General features: G+C 32.0%; 1 protein-coding gene across 1 annotated transcript in view; it reads right to left on the minus strand.

Annotated features, from left to right (window-relative positions):
- The window catches only part of LOC100740896, a gene marked incomplete at its 3' end in the record, with an annotated part of 216,037 nt that overhangs the window by 161,342 nt on the left and 32,393 nt on the right, over positions 1-22,302 (minus strand). The window contains 1 exon segment of the mRNA XM_033320227.1: positions 919-1,005. Coding sequence (XP_033176118.1) covers positions 919-1,005 — 87 coding nt within the window.

A 22,302-nucleotide genomic window follows, 5' to 3' on the forward strand; every position in this document is an offset into this window, starting at 1 on the left:
CAGTTTCGACTTTTTCTCTGTTTTCTACTTTTCTGTTTTATGCTTCATCTTTTTTTTTTTTTTTGTCTTTTCACTGCTTTTGCTTTTTAATGTCTGGTGAAATGCAATCTTGTTCGTAGTTTATAAATAAGTATAATATTAAATAACGAAAGGAATTGTTAAACCGTTCCGCCGAAATTGTTCTCGAGAAGATGCTCTACTTGTCGTATAATTTTCTTCGAGGGAATCAACGTGTATTGACATAAGACGACAAAACGTAAAGAAAAAGATGTTCGTTCCTTTCTATGAGGGAAATGCCACACTAACGAGAATCGTTTAATCGTTCGATAGTGCGATAATGTCAACAAACCTCGCGGGATACGCAAAGCAAAATGATGTGTCTATGCTATAATTGCTAGCTTGGCTCGATTAGACTAATGAGAAGAAAAATTTAGAAGAAGATGAAATTTCTAAACCGAAAATTCTCTAACTGAAAAACTAAAACTGAAGTCTTTTTCGATAATCAGAGTAATTATAGCGTAGCCATAAAATTATTGAGATATAAAAAACGATATGAAAAATAATCCTATTATGGGTGGAGCAATATTTAAAGAACAGCTTATGAATTGCTATCGTATTTTATATACTACACGATTTGATTTATATTTCCGAATTTTGAGATGATGTTACGAAGACTATAGTTAATAGTTGGGACGTATTTAATAATCTTATTTGCACAAGAAAGTAATATTAATGCGTAGCATTTACATCTTCCCATGAATGAAACGAGAATGACGAATGCAAATGTGCACGGTAAATAAGGAAAAGAAGTTGATGTTGTCTTATGACCGTGCAAAAAGCATGATTCACCGCCAGGACAGCATTCCAAAGTAATATCGGTTATCAATTAAAGGGGAAAAAAATATGATCGATTCTTACTTTTCTCGGTTTCGTTTCGTTGGTGGATCAAGGAACTCTTCGGTTCACCGTTCTGATTGGCGTAGCTTTGGTCAGATTTTGTATCATCTGAAAAGTAAACACGACAAATTTTATAATTCAATTATATGTTCTTTTTGTATGTCTGCCAAACGAATCTGCGAAATACCAAATACATTCACGATAGTTTTTATGTTCCTTTAGTTTCTATTTTATTCTATTTTATTTCTATTTCATTTTATGTTTTCTTATTTCAGACATTTTGATTTAAAATAGAAATAGCGAAAACGATTGACATATACAACTAATTTATTAATTGGGATAATTAATACAATAAAAAATCGAGAAAAGTAATTGTCGCTAGATAGAAAGAAATGATAGAAGAAGTAATCATATTCTAATAATGTCGATGTTTATATCGCGTAGATTGTCATTCAGCACCATGAAAAACCGAATGTCACAACCACCTGATGCAAGTTTACGATTAATGCCAATTCAGATTGTTTCTAAATCAGATCTTTCCTCGCAAACAGAATTAAAAATCAATAAAACCACTTTTCTATCGCTAGCAACTAATTTTAATTAAGCAATCCACAAATCATTATACAGCAATAATTTTCAGAATACACTAAAAACAGTAAGGTTAAAATAGAAATGAAATACAAGTAAATATATCGATGCATTAAACAAATCGTATGAAATAAATTACTGCGTTCAAAGTATTGACAATCCGAATGACGAGTGAACTCATCGTTTCTAATTAACAGGTGGAACGATCGACTTTCGAAACGTTACTCAAAGATATACGAAATTACAAGGTAGGAAACATCTGTAAAATTATTAAAATAGCTTCGATGCTGCTGTCCACGGACCTGATGCTTACAAAATCCATGAACAATCGAGCTAAATTTGCGCGTTTCCACGCCACCGACAGTCGCTTATGAATTCCGAATTAAACGTCAACGGGCCACAAATCAGCGGCATGGCCGGTAGGATCCATGAATCGCAGGAATAGACTGAGCGCGAGCAGATCCGCCAGCCGTAAAACACGCTCGTGTCCCCACCCACGCGTGCGATTCTCTGTTCGCGCGGGTATCGCCAACATGTATTGTTTATATAATACATGCTTACGAATATCAGGGTTTCTCAAACTGTTCTCCTGCGTCCATTATCCGTTTACACGTTCGATCAGCAAATTTCAGGCTACCTCTTTCTTTATTTAGTAAATGAAAATAAACTTTCATTTTACAGGAGCGCGATGTTTTCAAGTTGTTTGAATATTTTTGCGAGAAGTTTGTTTGAAAAGGTATTGAAAAATATGTGACTATTTGTTTGGAGTAGACCTTGTGAACCGCTTCGATCGAATGACTTATTCCGGTTAAACAGAATTTTGATAAATAACGTGTTTTAAACCGGGGATTTCAAGTCGATTCAGAAGTTGATATTTAAGTATTATATTATATGTGTGTGTGTGTGTGTGTGTGTGTGTGTAATTTATGGCCTCGGTGCTTTAGACACATTGTATATGCATTTACATTTCCTATCTATGATACTATCTATATTTCTATATAATGTATAATAACTATATTTCTTCTTCCCTAAATTTAGATGTTTGTAGCTTCATTTAAAAAATTCTCCATTATAGAATACATAAATACATACTGTTCTATTTACTTGATCCCGTTATCAATTTCCGTTTTATAAGGAAATAATAGATGCACAACATTTGTTCTTTTATATTACTTTATTGAATCATGTATGAGCTATTCTATAGTAATAGAACAAAATGTCTCTACTGGATCTATTATTTCCTTATAAAGCGAAAGAAGCTTTTGGGACAACCTAATACATATAATTGAAAATGTTAATAATGTTCAAACGGATGCATCTGTGTTTGGTAAACTATAAAAATTTAACTTCGTCGAAGAAAAAGAACTGTTTCATGAAAAAATAAAAACATAATGATTTTATGTGATTTAAAGTTGTCCAAGTTTTTAACGAAAAACTTGTACAAAAGATGTAAAAGATGTGAAAAGATCCTCGTTTTGACAAACCACTTCAGTATTAGTATTTCTTTGTATATGAAACGATATTATTTTTATTTTCTGCTGCATTACTATATAATATTATTTGCAGTTACTACTCAATTTTTTAAATTTTAAAAGTAAAAATAACAACTAGTCTATACAATAACAAATCAAATTAGTTCCAGTTTTCACACGGGCCTAAATACATTAAATTCAAATTATATTTAATTTCTGGCGTAGTTACCAACTTTATAATTTTTCGTAAAGCTTAACGCATTTCCACGTTCGACTGTTTATGAGATATTTGCATAATGCTCCATTTTCTTGCTTTCTACGATATTAGTTTTGCGTATTGAAAAATAAAATTGTACGTTACGCTCAGATAAATTTTAATTACCGATGTGTATTGTAAAATTAATCCATCGCCAAAAGTGTGCATTCTACTGTAAAGCGGGAAATACACCCGTTAAGGAAAAACATATCGTCGAAAAAATTAATTTATTCGCAAAATAAATACTGTAACGTTGCATCGATATATGACGTATATGGAAATACTGGGAAGCAAGTGCAACATCAAAATTCTGTTAGATAAAGTAGTGCAAGTACTTCTTGTTTACAAAGTTTATGAAAAGTTATAAACCTGTCTTGGATGTTTGATACGATGTTATCCGATATATTGCAATTTAGTATTAAAATATTTAAAATTTGAAATGAATCATATGTAAACCAAGTTAACGTCTTTGCTAGTTACGAAAATTGAAAAATTACTATTTATATGACATAAACGAAAGAATCTCAGAAAATCTATTTATAAAGAAGAAAATATTTTGTGCTACTTAATAATCGTACTACTTAATAATATCGTTAAGGAGAAAAAATGCATTAGCCGAAAAATTATTGTTCATACACTACGAAGAAAAAAATCGTTATTTTCACGATTATCTGTGGAGAGTAAAAAAATTTGGATAGATAATAATTAAATACTATTATTTTTTTCTGTGCATAATCCATTTCTAGGCACAGAAAAAGAATTAGATTAATATTGAATTTTTAATAAAAATACACCAGTAACATTAACTCCTCCCATTGAAAAAAACATAGAAGAAATATGTTAATATTTATATATAAAACAATAATTTTCTGAACGTAAATCATTAAAAATTGAATACTTCAGTAGATATGAATGACAGTATACTCTCGCTTCCAATTATTCCTGATTATATTATTATTTCTTGCGCCAATCACAGACATTACCAATCATTTTTTGCTTTAAGAACGTACATAAAAAGTACTTTCAAAAATATAAAAAATGAATTTAAAAAAATTCCAATAATATTTAATAGGCAGTAAATTAAAGCAATACGCTGAATAAAAGTAATAGCTCGATGGTACTCCATGCATTGCAAGATTAATCGGCGTTTCCACTTTTTCCTAATCGTATAAAAATCAACACCTGAATCCTCTTGCATATCAATTTAGTAACTAACAATGTACTGATAAGTTGACGAGTTACAAATCAAAAGTTACAAATTTCTATCTTGAAATTTTACAATTTTATGTGAAATAAGATTACTAGCTGACTCGTAATGTGTAAAAGTTACTCAACGCCTTCGCTTGTCTCATTATCAAACCTGATGCTGCTATACAAGAAAGATTGCAAGATTTATTAGATTGCAATTTTTTACAAAGTTTTAAATATACGAGCAAGCCAATATAGTTGTATGGATGATTCATTTATTTAAAATATAGAACAAAATGTAGCTGTTACTCGTACAAATATTGTACTCTACTCTAGTTGCTCTATTACATGTACACTTGTGTCATGTATGTATTTCTTGTCGTACAAACATCGTACCTACTCTAAACTGGTTATGTGATTTTTATTTATCAAGTATGAAATTTCAAGCATTTCATAAAAAAAAAACAGATAATTTTTGAGTTTTAATAATTCGTAATTCGTAGAAAAGATTGAGAAACGCTGTTGTAGATCAGTCGACACTGATCCGTATACAGAATTTCAAGTTACGCTTGCGCAGCCAGCCCCTTGAATGACGTTTTTACGTCAAACATATACGCATACGTATACATGTTGCATTAAGTACACCGCGCCTCATCTGTGAAACGCGCACTTACACATCAAATAATCTTTGTAGAGCTTCTGACACACGCGACACACGAACTGCGTGTATATACGCCGCTCTGCCCCTCGTATGAGATTCATGAATAGTGCCACTTCCGAGTTGAACTTCCTTCCGAGTAAACAATGCCGGCAGAACGACTACGATTCTGAGCACACCCATCCATTTTCCACACTTTTCATTACATCACGCATCACACACGACGAATTCAATCCGCAATAATTTGAATGGAAATCGAATGGCCGTTCGATTTTTAGTACTTTGCTCTCTTTAGTAACTAGTCGTGTTATTCGATCGCGCTATGGGTAGATAACTGGCCTGGCAGAGGACAATAAAAAAATGGAGGCATCTTGTCACAAATTGAAAAAATTATACTATCAGGTTTGTTAGTAGTCACGTTAGTAATCATGTTTCAGATCTAAACGATCAAATCGATGTTTCTCTTTTTTTCAGGAAGACGGACAAAGAGTCTAACATTTCTCATTTATGTCCAAAAAAATTAAACTTTTTTTTTTGTAAAAAATTCATTATGTTACATAGTTACTGTCGATGATTTCTATAATTTTATTGCAGCAGAATTGTATTCAGCTAAATCATTGAGTTGTACATCTCACGATTAAGATAGTTTTTAGGTGAAACTATTTCCAAATTAAATTATTACAGTGAAGAATACATTTACTTGAGGACCATTAGTTGTAATTAGTTCCAGAACAAAATGTAATATACAAGTTTAATATTAGTAAATGTACGATAATTAAAATAATGTACTAAAATAATTTTTGAAGGACAAATAGCTGACTAAAGTAAACTTAAATATCTCGGGTACCGATGTCAAGTGATAATTTATGAATTATAATTCGTTTTGCGTGACACTGTAAAGATGAAAGATACGAAATAGTAAAGATTGATTTTATCACTTTCTGTATTTATCAGATTTTCTTGCTAGTACACTTGTAAAAGTCTAGAACAAATGTATCATTGATAATATATTTACATAACATTTATCAAGGAAGACTTACAAATACCAAAATACCTCTCTCTGCCTACATTTTTTAAATCCTTCTCCTTCCTCTCAAAAAACGTAACGTAACGTAACGTAACGTAGAGAAATTTCTCTCTCCCTCTCTCTCTTTCTCTCTTATGTTGTTGTATACAAGGTGTCTCACCTTAACTCATCCATGTAATTATTTCTCGAATTCATTATTTATTTATTTCATTATTGATTTCAAATAGAAATTACTTTGTTTCAAGGCAGCGGGAGGATTGCTATTGTAAACACAAATTTTATCTAAGCGAAGGTGCCTCGGAAATCTCAAGTGTGTAGCCCATTTCAAGATGAATTCATTGGCGTATAATATAACGCTCTTTGAAGGCCACTAGAGGTCAGTTATTACCGTTCAAAACTTATCTTCATTAAACGTTTCTGAAATAGTCCGTTATCTCCTGTATTCGAAAGTACGACATCGGCCATCGATATAGTGATTTATTCCGTCCCTAAATAATAGATCCACCCTCTGAAAACTTGCATATTTAATTTGTCGACAGGCATCCCTAATGCAATTCTTCATAGTCCCTTCTATAAAGTCCCACTTTCTCTTTTATAAAGTCCCACGAGAAAAGCAAGAAAAAGTCTAATTAAAACTAAAAATGTTAAGACTGAATTGACTCGGTGGGAAGAGAATGCTGTTTCCTCTCTTTATGCAGCGGAAAACTATTATATTTATGGAAAACTATTTCGAATATAAGATACAAGGAACAATTTAAAAAACGTTTAACGAATATAAATTTTAAACATCTATGAATGACCGATTGACGTTTAAAAACCAACGTATCATACAGGATATCTCCGAAATGATAGTACATGCAAAAATAAACCGAAAAGTAAGAAGAAATTTTTTCGTTTAAGGCTTTATTTTCGAGAAAAATAAGTTTGTAAACCCATCGGGCATCCGTGTATTAACAGGAAGTTTCGAATTATGAAACTTCTGTTGCCACTTGTATTTCTATTATTGAACATGAATGATGTTACGATTTGCTTCCTGATTAATAAAATGATTCAATCATTAGGACTATAAAATTGAATCGGTTATTCGATATCAAGAGTTTGTTTATGTTATTTCATTTATAACATGCGTCATAATAAGTTCTGTAATAACACTAACAATTCATGCTACAATTCAAGAATTTGATTTATGTAATTGAAACTGAGATTTGTATAACTCGTAACGTAACGAATAAAGGAGAAAATTATCTAAAATACTATCTAATAGCAATACTAAATTACACTTTAAAGTTTGTTGGATTGAAAAGAGTTATTAGAATAGCGAGAGAAATAGAACTGATGTCCTTATTGAGTTTGAAGAAAATACATTCCATACGACAACTGTTAACGTTCAGATAAAAAAGATATAACCTTTCCTGGAACAAAGAAAGAAAATAGCAGCAAAGATAAATAATTGTCAATATGAATATCTAATTAAAATACTAAATAATTCTGTCAAGTATTTAGTCAATTTGCATTTCTTATTTACAACTACTTAAATTACTATAGAATTGTTAACTTATAAGAGATAACGAAAAGAAAGAAGTATTTAAAAGTAACTGAACAATTTTGAAACTTGAATCGGTTCGACATTTCCTTATCGTTGTTTCCAATAAGTCAAGAATTTTACGATAATTTAAGCAGTAAATGATATCGAAATAAATAGTTCAAAAAACAAATTTATATGAAAAAAAGGAAAAATTTTAATTACTAAATTACTATATGTTATCATAAAGATGAACATATTAACATTATAGTAAAATGTAATTAATTTCGCAAATACCATTGAAAAACTATTAATTTTCTTCAAACACGCACACAATTTTACAACGATTATTAAATAAATATGACATACATCCCATATTTACTTTTTTTTTATTATTTATAAAATATCTTTGTACATTTTTGTATATTCAAAAGTCGTTTTATATCGATTAAAGCGACGTAGGAAAATTTTCAAAGAAACTTGCTACAGTGGAGGAAAATGAAATTTCGTGCAAGACAAGAAAGGCAGTAATTTTGATGCTTCGTTCGATGCTTCGTTCGAACATTATGTGATTTCCCTCGTCTTTGTTGCTCAAAGACGAATAACTCCCTAATTAGGTTTTACTTTTCAAGATTTCAAAAGGTTGTACTGCTCCTTTTAAGCTGCATATAATGCAACGACTCCCCGGGACTCAGACAGGACAGTTCTCACGAACAATATTGATTTACGTAGCGTGATATCTCTATTGTGTTATCGAACAATATCATTTTAACAGATTTTTAAAGAATATTCGATCAAATAATATAAAATTTACGCAAAAATATCGCAGTAGTACCTACCTTTTAAATATTTTAACATTATTATTTTCTAACTTTTTCTTTTTCTCACACTTTTCCTAAATTTTACTGTAAATAAATACTATAAATAAACCGCGGATGTTTATACAAATTTATATTTTAACGAATACAACGACATAAATGGGACTTGCGTATAGAATTGTTTCATTCTTTCTTTCATACTTTTCAGAACGTTTTCTTTTTTTCACACTTTTCGTAAATTTTACTATAGATAAATACTATGAATAAACCGCGGATGTTTATACAAATTTATACTTTAACGAATACAACGATATAAATGGAACTTACGTACAGAATTGTTTCACTGCTTAAATTTATTAACTCTTTAAATTACGAGTACTACACTTTGAATTGAACATACACTTGAATTTTATAATATGTTGTCGCATACTGTGCGAATTCTGTGCAATATTGTACCTTTGGATTTCCCATAAATGCATAAATATCTACATCGAATTATGATAAAAATGGTTCAAATGTTCCATTACAATTAGAATTCTATCATGATAATATTGCTATATGACGTAATCAATTTAATATTCTATCGAAAAATATATATGAATTCTAAAAATGTTCGTGTCTCGTGTGATTTAAATTAGACGATTTCGATATAAAAATCGCCAAATTATTATGCTATTACGTTAGTTTTATAAAATGCAATTAAAAATACCTTATACTAGAAACGAATTCTTCTCTTTCGTATTATAACTAAGAAATTGGCAATTATTGGGAATATATAGGAGCGCCCTCACCGATTTCAATGATTCTTCAAATATGTTGCCAAGATGCCTATCCTAAATAACTTTGCTTTATACATTTCGCCGCCGCCCGCATTTACTTTTTAACTTATAAACTAATTTAAGTTTAAGATTATGTGCACTATTTCATTTCGCTCCGTAAACGATTTTTCAATGATAGTAGATATACTTGTTACATTTTTGACCAATTGAACATTAGAATAAAATGCAACATTCCATATATCGATCGATTCATCAAAAATTATCTCACACCAATGGCAGGCTAATCACGCCGGGTGGCTAATGGCTGCCGAACCTACAACCCCTTGCTTATTTTTATTTATACAATTTTTAAAATTTTTATCCAAAATCAAGCGTAATCGTATCTTATCTATTCATTCATACCTTATTCATTGAAGTTTTTTGCGAATATCTTGAAAAATATGCCAAGTGGCGTGGCGATTACACGAATGAGAAAAAAGGTTGTTCAGAACATTGACCTTGAAAGTTTATTTCAAAGTCACTGAAAAATCAGTCAACTCATCCCTACTCCGAATAATCGCCAAATTTCAATAAAACCAAAGATAATACTAAAGTTTGATTTTAGATATACATACTAAAAAATCTCCTGTTCGTTAGAATTTTATTGAAATTATACATCGCCATCAAAAAAGCAAAGCGATTTATTTTTTCTTCGATGGAATATCACACTATTTTTTATATTATCGAAAGCTTTAAACATAAATACTGATCCAAGTTACGCAGAGTGGCTCACATTAATCGATCCATGCAAATATCTTGTAAACTTGTGAGCGGACATCTGCTGGTCGTAAATCTTATCGATGTGAATCTGCCTCCGCGATTACAACGTGACCTTTGGCTTCCTTTTTTTATACGTCGTTCGATACGTTTGTTAATTCTTTATAAAAAGGTGCGCAGATAGGTATTTGTAAATAGGTAATTGTAATAAAATACCTTGTTAAATGCTTATTTCAATATCAATTTCATCGAATTAAGTGTATGAACGACAAAGAGAACATAAACATAAAAGCATTGCATTATCTTCTTATTTTGTCTTTCAGACCACGAGTCTTACAAGATTAAAGTTAAAATATCTTGCAAAGTAATCATTTTTTGACCAAATACTTTTTTGTAGAGAATTAAAAATGCATCGAATGATGCATGAAAAAAATGCACAGTTCCATTTACGAAAACCTAAGGTCACCTTGAAGTCCCAGAGAGACAAGATTTGTGACTGTCGTAAAATCATCCTCGAAGCAAAATAAATTTTATTCGAAACACTTTTTCGAATAATGTACCTGCAGTGTAAGGAAAATTACGTGGATTCGTTAGTATGAGACAGCTCGTAGAAATCTAAATTATTATTCTCGTTATTATTATCATTCTTCGGCATTTGTTATTCTTTCTCTAAAATATTGCGTTTAGTTTTATGCTATTGAAGCTTCCAAATATAATTGCTCGTTTAACTTTTATAAAGTTCAAACTTTCCATTCTGTTTGCTTAACTTTAGCTGAAAGTAGCTGTCAGACAGCGATAACTATTGTATAACGCTTCTTAATTATGTAATCGACTCGATGACGAGAGTCGACTAACGTGAAATTATTGAAGAGTGAAGGACAACTGCAACAATTATAAAAGTGGGAGCGCCTGTTGTCAACCACAAAGGAAACGCTATTAGTTCATCATCTGAATCGCTAACAACACAAAACGTATACATACCCTGTATCTTTAAGAATTATTTTGAAACAAATTTAGAACAATATAGCACTGTGCATTAGCAAAGGTATCTTTTTACAATTTATTTATTTGAGCCTATAATGAAAATTTAAACAATGCACTTTGTGGACTTATTTAGCTATGTACAAAATAAGAATCTCATCAATATCGATTAAGGTTTCCACGAGTTATACAGGCTAATGGTGAAAATAATATATTTTCACAACTTCCGGCGTAATTCTAAATGTAAAAATCTAAAGATTCTTACATTTTTCGGTGCCTTTATGTACGTTTATATACATATGCTGAAAGTTGTGTTGAAATCGGTTAATGCGGAAACAAGCTACAGGCATCAAGAAATGTAAGAATCTTCAAATTTTATGCCGGAAGTTATGAAAATATTCTATTTTCACCATTAATATATTATCAATCAAAGAGAAAAAGATCAAGGTCGCCTTTTACAACTTTTTTATCTGGACCTGTACTGATAACTTAAAAGCACGTTTTAAACATTTATGTTAATTATATACGTATAATTAATATATAATATATAATTAATTAGTGTAATTAATATGTAATTAATATGTATATAAGTGACATGAATGTTTAAAACGTGCTTTTAAGTTTTCAGTGCTGGTCCAGATAAAAAGGTTGTAAAAGGCGACCTTTATCTTTTCCTCCCTGATTCCGATCAACTGCAATTTTTTTCAAAAATTTCTTTCGCGTCATCACGTCATGAACTAATGCTTTTAACTTTTAAAAAAAGAAAGAATCTCAAGTCGTGTAGTCCATTATTTAAAAAGTCATTCTATTTTAAAGAGTGTTTGATCAGTTACGTCAGTATAGCTGTATATTTTATATTATCTTACATTCGATTGACTTATGTTAATATTGAATTTATTTTATATTTTATTTTTGCTTCGACTATTATCTTGAATAAATATAGGCCAGATCATGAATCAAGTAAAGTAATTCGAGTGAAAGGTATGGAAAACAGGAATTTGAAATATGCCACGTACACAAAAATTGAATTTTGTCCAGATTGATTTTTCTGACTATATTGAAAATCAGGTCGGCAAGACTATGGTTCCGCACGCGTCCTTTTCACGTTTATCGATATATCGAATGTCGTGGCGTACACAATTGCTTTTGTTTCTCTTTACTCTTATCAAATAAAACTTAAAAAAGTGATTGTGGAAAATTAAAAAAATTAAAAACTAAAATATTTTTTAAACTTCATATAGCATGTACGATGTTCATTTTTACAAAAGAAACGGCACGGCAGATATATTTTTTAGAACATATATATTTTGTTCAATTAATTGTTTACAGTTACACCAAACCATATAATTGTAAATTAAGGTATAGGGTGGATTTTATAATTTTTGAGAAAAGTTGGTTGGTTGTAAAAATTTTAGTAGATGTAATGTTAAAAATACGATCTAGCGGCTCGTCTCTTCCCATTTTAAGCTTTACATTAACTTACATAAATATTATTTCTATAAAAACTTGCCCCTCTTTCGTTATACTGTATTATACTTGCTCCCTTTCTATATTCCATTATATTATTAATAAATTAATAAAGGCACCCTTTACTCTATTTTAAAAGCTTCGTTGTAAAAACTTCAAAGTTTAAACCCATTATATTCATCCTAAATTGACATAAGTTGTACTATTAAACAACAACGATAAATGAAACTGTAATCTGTAAATTGAACAAAAGAGCAAAGCATAAAATAGAGGAACAATGGTTGATGGTATATATCGGTAACAATTACATAAGCTATTATGTGACAAGCGACAAAAGACATCGAGCCGATTAATGACGTAACCGAAATACTGAAACGATCGTAGGAATTGCTCGTGAGGATTCGGCTTCTGAGCACCTAGAACGCAAAGAACGAAAGATGCAAGATAGGGCTGCGGAAATGCGGGCTTGGCCCCTTTGGGCCATGACGCCGCTCCCATGTAACTGGCGTTAATACATCACCGTCGAATTTATTCGACACATTCACCGCTGCGCACGAATCGTTAGTGGTCGCCTAATATATCTGGAACTTTGTAACATGTAGATTTTGGATATAAGCAAAGGAGGAAATATTACGTATATAACGGTCTATTTAAGGCAGAATATTGTAATTTTTAGAAATATTAAATTGTTTCATAGATTCCATCATTTTATAATTATTTGTTTTCATTAAAAAATTTTTCACCAAAATTATACCAAATTACGTTATTACACCAAAATACGTACCAAGCGTAATTTTAATCTATCGAACCGGGGCAAAGTTATTTGGTTGTAATTTCGAAAGGTCCTAATGACCGATCGAGATGAAATTTGAGAGGGACGATGAAAAAATAGGAACCTGAAATATAAAATTTTAACTCCGGATATTTATTACTTTCCAAGATATTAATAGAAAGCTTTCGATATTATACGCTGAATCCTGTAACAGATATTACTAACAGTAGCGACATCGGCCTCGGTATCTACAGCGTGTTTCATTTACAATCCGACCACCTCTTTTTAAGCTACGTTACGTTATAATTTCGGTGGCCGCAAAATGTTGCGTTGTGTAATAGTATATAATCATATATATATATATATATATATATATATATATATATATATATATATATATATATATATATATATATATATATATATATATATATATATATATATATATATATATATATATATATATATATATATATATATATATATATATATATATATATATATATATATATATATATATATATATATATATATATATATATATATATATATATATATATATATATATATATATATATATATATATATATATATATATATATATATATATATATATATATATATATATATATATATATATATATATATATATATATATATATATATATATATATATATATATATATATATATATATTTAATTATATATAAGTTATATAATTAAATATAATATATGTATCTATTTAATATATATTATTATTATATTTAATAATAATTATTATTAATAATTAGCCGGCGATTGACCTTAGCTTCCATTTTTCAAGCTGGTTTCGATTAGTAAAAATGTTAATCCTAAAACATCCTTTGGACGGCCGAAATTACAATACCTGTTTTACGCTGAGTTACTGTATCATCGTCTATTCGACGATCAACGATGGCAACTACTACAGCAGTTTGATAATGCCTGTATAGGCAGAAATAAATGCATAATACTTTTGTTAATATCTCGGAAACTAATAAATACCCCTTTTCCGCGAGTCCTCCAAATTTCGTGTCGATCGGCTAGCGAGACTTTTCGTAACTTTATCCAAAATTATTTATTTAAAAATTTGAATAAGAATTTAAGTAACAAAATGTGTATAGATTAGATAGATAATACTAGATAGAAGAGTAATCTCCAAATGGAAAGAATAACAGAAAACAGGAAAAGATACGTCGACTATTGATTTTGTACGCTTTTTAGTATTTTTATGTCAAACTTTTGTTAAGAAACCCGATATCAATAGGAGACGATATAAAACAATCTAATACAAGGTATTTAACTGTCAACTAATGTCGTTGAATCATAAACAGATTGCGCATGTTTATACATATAAAATATGCAAGGAGCATATAAAATTTACGCACGTTAGGTATCCATCAAACATATACGTGTAAACTCTCTAAGAGTTCAAATGCGAATACGCTTGTACGACCGTCTCTCGAAGCACCACTTCTTTTGTTTCACGGACAGAGCGGCTTTCTTTGTTTTACGGAGAGCCATTTTGAGAGACACGCATTTGCCAAACGTACGGACAAAGATCAACATCGGAGGTAGACAAGATCACAGAAGAAAGAGTAATTATTTAAAACATCGAAGACTGACGGAGAAAGATCGGTAGCTCAGGACGTTGAAAATCGATTCTCGATTTTCAGGTAGACATTGCACAGAACTTGCTGTTTATTCTTTACTGTTATTAATTGGTTGTTGTTTATTTAATTATTACTGTTATTAATTGTTGTTTACTTCTATATTTCATTTAAGTATTTTCACAATAAACTCGATTTTCAGATTTTCAGAATCGATCCCTGAATTATCCTAGAATTGAATGTACAATTTATGAATAACATGTGTTCAACATAGATTTATCATATACTACATTGTTTGATCCGTTACATCTGTATTTTATCTGTTTAGCAATTTTATTTTAATTAGCAATTTATTTATAGCGAAGCGTCAAAATTGCCATTGGGATAAATCATAACTAACTGTTCCATATTTGTAGCACCGGAATACGCAACAGAATGTAACGGATGCATTTTTGTAACTGGCCCAATACTGCTGTGGTAAATATATAATTTGGCTTTATCACCTAATATGTTCGAGAATTTTACATATTTCGGACAAACCAGGATTTCTTTTTAAAACCGCGTCTATTTTCATGTGTACTTGTCCATGGCAACTACTTGCATAAATGTGTAATACAGTCCATGAATATTTATAACGAATATCTGTACTATTTTTGTTTATGATAATATATTATACATTGTCATCTATGATCGCAAAATGTGCTCATATGTGCATTAATATGCTCGCATAATGTTAGAGACTTTTAAAACTTACAGCAGTAATTTGTAATTTGTTCAGTTGTTTAAAAAAAAAATTGTAACCTATCAATTTAAAAAAGTAATATAACCATAATTCGTAATTTGTTTTGTGACGAAGAATCTGTGATGTACTTTAAAATAATCTCTTCATGGAGATGTCTAGACTAATTTTAATTAGAATTGAATTAAAAGTATACGATAAGATGTTTCACATATCTTCGTAAAATAATAATACAACCTATAAACTATTCTAATTATTATAACACATGTTGTGGTTGAACTCGCATAATTTCCGAGATATTCGTGAAAAACTGCCTGTACGATTAGAATGTATTCTACTTATCGTTGTGCGTCTGTCGCAGAATATGCGTCGGTATTGGTTACCGGTCGCCAGTCGCTTATCTTCCGTTTACAAACGAGGGTCGGGTGAACATAAAGGACCTGTGCATAACGTGCATATGCAAGCACGCAGGGAATGTCCATTATAATTCACTTAAAAGGTAATATCATATGTTCTGTTAGTTTAATCGTTTTGGGTTAGTATTTTTAATCCGCGACGCTTGCATAAAATGACAATAATTCTATTTCGTAAAATAATATCAATTATTTTTGTAATTAATTTGTTATTATTTCACGCATGCGTTGCTGGCTTCCGAGAGGCGGTCGGATTAAAAAATTAATTAAAAATTAATATGCATATTGTGTACGCGGTCTTTAAAGCTTGCTGACTATCGTTTATAAACGGAAGACAGGCGACTCGTGGTCGCGAATCAGTGCTAACGCACACGCTGCCACAGACGCTCGATTATAGGTCGAATCCAATGTCGAATGCCGGCAGTTCTTCGCGAATATCTTGAAAACTAGGAGAATTGAATAGAAATAAGTTGTACAAAATGTTGAGTTTTACAACATATACAAAAATCATCAGAATCAGTGTGTATCGGTTACGGGATTCTCTTGTAAGTAAACTACTTCGAGTTATACCACGACACAGACGTCGTTACATGTACTTTATGCACGATGGTACTTCATATAATGCTAATCAGACGGTTTATTGATGTTTGAATCAAATGTTTGAATTACGGTTAATCGGGTGCAAATCTGCTTCTCATTTGTCGAATCCCCATTCACTATAGTTGACACTAGCTATTCAAGAAAGTAAGGAAAAGAGGGAAAAAGAAGAAAGATATAGAATGTATAATGATAGCTCTATGACATCTACGTGCCACGATAGATGCAATCTTCCGTGCGAAATACAAGTACATTAGAAATAATGTGAGTTTGAAAACTAATGAAACTTTAACATTTTTTCTTAAGAGCACGGTTGAGTTTCGACTCAGACCTTTTATCCTCATGATGAGTAGAATAACGATGCAATAATATAAATTTGATCTCGAATTTCAAAGTTCAGATCAATTTAGTGGCAACTTCTTTCATAGATCTTCACCGACTGAGAAGTATAGAATGACGCTATGGTGACAAATCCTTTTCGAACGCCCGACATATGTATTTTATTTATTGTATGTTTGATTTGCTATTCGATAAATTGCAGATGATTCTTCAAATTCTAAAGAATAAACTCTGTTCGTAATTTTCTCGATATATTTTTTCAGATAGCACAATCTCTGTTCCTTGTTCTATAGATTACAATATTATGTCATACACATAAAATGAATAAAAGAACTTATAATATAACTATGTGATAAATAAGATAAACCCCTTCCCACGAATAATCAATTGAAACCATACCGTTCGTTACAGCGACATCAAACGGAGTATCGAAGTTTTCATCAAAACAGACATCTTCCTCCATCCATCTGTCGTTCAGCGAACTGTCACCTCCGACAATTTCTTTAACAACGTCGGTTCCCCCAAGTATCATGCAACGTTTCATCTCATTCGACGTTTTCCTCAAACTTATGTTGTCTTGCTCGTCCTCCATATTTATATTTCTGTTTAGAAATTCTTGTTCATCTAGCAGTCCTCTGTCATCGTGTTCGTCCTTGAAACGAACAGTTTTACTTTCATTGGTATCGAAGAGGATACCGCGAACAGCCTCGACATTTTTCTTCTTCAAAATAGGCGCTCGATCGAACAGATGGATCATGCTCCTCTCGATATTCGATCGCGTATCGCCTATCGCGTCAGAGTAGAATTTTTTAAAATTAGATTTTTTTATTCCAAGTGTTCCAGCGTTGCTATGGGGCACAGAATTGTTCATTCGCCTGTAACCCCAGCTACGTAAAACTGCAGTGGGTTGGGAAAATTCACCGGTCGGAATGGCAACGGTATTCATCCTCCTGAAATCCAACGTGTTTAGTTTGTTTTCAAAGTTCTGCCTGGTTTCGTCGGTTCTGAAGCAAGCTGGCGGCTCGATGAGAAACTTCAGCGCTTCCAGTTGTTCATAGTATTCGCGTTCGAACTCCTCCCGGTTGAGTTCGCTATTTCCCTTTCCATCTTTTTCCTTCCCGTTAGTTAATCCGGCTTCGACATTTGTCGCAAGAGTCCCCGATTTTGAATCGACTTTTTTGGCCACGGGTCTCGCGAAAGTCGCGCCTTTGCCTCGTTTCGACCTACAATTAACGTCAAATCTATTTCCTTCGTCACTTTTCTTCGTCATCTGCCGTTTCCTAGATTTTCCATGACTCTCTAACCTTGTTCCCGGCCTGGAGCTCCTGTTTCGTTTCCACGAAGCGCGTAACGAACGAATCATTGCTACGAATCGTGATCCGGGACTGGCACATGCGACTTTTCTCTTGGATTTCGAACGTAGCACACGTCTCGACAGCTGTTTGTCGCTGACCAAAGGATCCGTTGTCTTGAATGACGAGATTTGCGAGGAACTTGTTTCCTCCACGCCGGTCAAGCATTGCGAACAATTAAAGAATCTCATCTTCGAAACGGGGTTGTCGATTCGTCACTATCGCGTTAGTTCATTAATTTTTTTATTTATTTTATAATAGGTTTAACGTCACATCGATTGCAAGCACAATTTATCTATGGTTATTAGTGGTTATCTATGGTATCTTATGGTATCTGTGGTTATGGTAAGATTGAAGGTACTACGGAGATATTGAATTCTGTTATCTAACATCGTGTTTTTTAAGCATTTGTTTACTGTCATTTTCATTCAGAATATTATTAAAAGAGACTCTCTATATTTAAGACAATTCAAAATGTGTTTAACCGCTGTACGATATACGTTTCACAAATATTTCGTACAGAGCAAAAGTTCACGAATAACTCGCGATTGTCACGTTCCATTTCTTTCAGTGTTTTAATAGACTTAGGAAAGACATATTACACTATACAAATATTGCTCTTTTTTAGATATACGAAAGTATATCAAGTGGCTCACGAAAATATTTGAACACTTGGCATAAGGAGCTTTCATGTATTTGCTAGCTGTCGTTCGCGACTTCGTCCACGTAGACGATGTAGGAAAACTGATATTTTTCTCTATTTATTTTTTGATATTATGTACCGTTGAAGTAACTACTTCAAGAAAATCTCTACATCTTTATTTATGTATATCCGTGATCTGGAAACTGCTATTACGCAGAAATATTCTAAATAAGGAGCGGTGCGTATTATTGTATCCTTGAGTATACATTATGTTTTGGGTTGCAAGGTCTAGCAACAAAGGAACTAGTAAACAGATTTCTATTTACGTTCCCTGTAGCCCCTAGCCAAAGCTATAAGGTTAACTTTTTTGGTAATGTCCTTTTGCTATAAATATGTGCTCCCTATCATTCCATTGTCTAGTAACACTAAGACAGTAGGGATCTAAATCAGCATAAACTTTACATTATACATTGTGCTCATACTTTTCTGTTACAAATTCATCCACTCGACATGTATAATATAAGAGTCGATTCTGATGCGAACGAAACGAAACATCTTAGAGAGTGACTCTCGTCTTAAATATTCGAGGTCGTTAGGGAAACGACCGCACGATTCGGCAATCGATATCATTTTGAATAAAATCTTGGTCGTCTTTAGTACAACGCAAAGCAACTTTCAGCGTCGCGATCATAGAGTTATAATGATAGTGTAGTATCGTAAATAATTATGATTAGTTTATCAATAGTAAATGGATCGAACAGATGTAATTTAAACAGAAAACAATGTTCATTTAACATGAAATAATCGCAACAAACGTATAATAATTAAAACAACTAGATAATTAATTAGCAACTCTCGTCAACGCAGATTCAACTCTCTCGCTTCTCAACTCATGCTCCTGTCAATTCGTTTATCGTCCCCTAGCAACCCCTTGTCTTTTGTCTTAGTCCTACTACGCACATGCTCAGCAACCGCTTGTTTACAATCCGCACGACACCCCCAGGCCCCTTGTCCACGATACTACAATTAAACACGCGGGTTATGACCTATATGTGTACCTGTAAGTGAACGCGATATACAAGGTGGTTGGTAACTGGTGATACAAGCGGAAAGGGGGTGATTCTACGCGAAAAAAGAAGTCGAAAATATGGAATAAAAATTTTTCATTCGAGGCTTTGTTTTCGAGAAAATCCACTTTGAATTTTCGCTCGGTACGCGTGCACTTTATCGCGTCTCGTTATAACGGATCGTTGTCTCGATGGAAAAATGAAAAAAAAAGAAAATTTTTTTATTCTATATTTTCGACTTCTTTTTTCGCGTAGAATCGACCTCTTTCCGCTTGTACCACCAGTTACCAACCACCCTGTAGAAATAGGAAGAAAACGTTGCATAGAAGCGTCCTCTGTCCTTGTCTAATCAGGCATGCACACTAATACACGCCTCTTTACACTTACACTTTACTCGTTACACTTCCATTTGTATTTACTATACGAACGTGCATGCGTTATTCGACAAGAATACAAGAGGTCTATGCAGTATATTCTCTTTCTAACCAACTCTATTCTTTTTCAGCTCGCTCACGCACTCTATGTTTAGATATTTATAGTCACAATATTGCTCCATCCCCTCCTTCAATCAGCTGTCTTGCCGAACGTGCGCGATTCAAAATTTACTGTCACTTGTCAGAGAAAATATCCAAATTCAGAAACAGATATAATACAAGAGTTAAGAACCACCAAAACCCATTAGTTACCCAATTACTTGACACGACGGACCAAATCGACAGATTAACAAGACAATACCCGTTAGATCGAAGTATTAGATTCAACTGGAATCAAACATACTAAAAACTCTTATAATCCAAGTCACAGTACCACGCCAAAATAATTGACTTATAATTGTCAAAGAGAATTGATTGTAAATAGTGGACCAAATATAAAAAAAAACTTGTCAAAGAAATCGATATATAGCCAGGCGGTGGACACCAAGCTTCGTTGATCCGACTCGTGTCACGTTAATGTTCGCTGCTGTGTTCTCTCATGAGTAAGCGTAATAAAATATATTTTATTTTATTTACGCTATAGCCCATGTCCATCTGGAGGAAATGTAATTTCCAACGGTGAAAGAATTATGCGAATCGATAGAATAATTTCTGAAACGCCCTCGAACAAACAGAAGAAGAGCTCCCCTCTTTATAATAATGTAGATTGTCATTGTCATATAGCACAACTGTCATGATTACGTTGTCGAAATGTGAAAGTAATCTGAAAATCTATATACATTGGGTCGTCCGAAAAGTTCCTTTCGTTTTATAAGGAAATAATGGATGCACAATATTTTCCGTTTTATACGTTTATATATCAAGATAAAGATTACAACGTTCGACAGATCAGGTTTGTATAAAGATGCGTTGTTGTAAAAGAAAGACAGCTTTTAAAACCAAAATTCTCGGGGGCCCCAAATGTGCTTGTCAAAAAAGCTAGTAAACGGTTATCAGAATTACGTAAAATACATTTGTTAGCACGCAAAGAGTGGGATAAAAGTTTTAATCTAACTAAAACGATGTTTGCTGAATCAACACGTAGATTCGATCGAATGTTCCAGACGCTCTTACTAGGCATTCGATGGGCCCATTCCAAAACGTTCTGGAGAATTCTCGATTGGGGTTTCTAGAATACGTAAAAAATAATTGAATCAGTTGAAATCACAATTGCGTATGCGTGTGCGTATCTCAATCACTATCTTAATTACTACGCATGAAAATAATATTCACCATCCTTAGATAAATATGATATTCTGATAGATTAATGAAAGCATCTCTGAACGTAAATATTAATTTTCCATTGGTTTAGCAAACATCGACTTAGCCTGGCTAAACTCGTAATTTCGATTTTTCTAAGTCGACAATTATGCTCCTTATAGATTTGACAGCAATTTCGTTAGTTGTCATTATCTAGTTTGTTCGTTGGTATGTAAGCATTACATTTGAATTATACGAATGTGCGATATGTCAAACTCTGCAATAAAGGTATCGTCAAATTTTAATTGTTGTCTGCTTCGGTTTAAATGTTACAAAATGATTATTAGCTTCAGAGCTAAAGCTTAAATTCACCATTATTAATGTATCAATAAAACCGTGACAGATGAATATCATTACAGTGCTAATGAAATTCCGAAATGTTTTGTATAATATACATAATATATTCAGCTTTCTATAAGTATTCGAGATATTTTCGTGAGTCACTATATTGTCAGTATACTTAAATTATAACTAGAAATATGAATCTTTCCTTAATCTGAAATTTAGAAAGAAACTTCTTTATATTTAGCTTAAAAGCATATGTTTATGTCTACTTGACCCTTGTAAATATCACACTCATATTTTTTGGACGATTACGGGAAAGCTATTG

The sequence above is a fragment of the Bombus impatiens genome, unplaced genomic scaffold, assembly GCF_000188095.3.
Source record: "Bombus impatiens unplaced genomic scaffold, BIMP_2.2 scf_0261, whole genome shotgun sequence".
NCBI classification, from domain to species: Eukaryota; Metazoa; Arthropoda; class Insecta; order Hymenoptera; family Apidae; genus Bombus; species Bombus impatiens.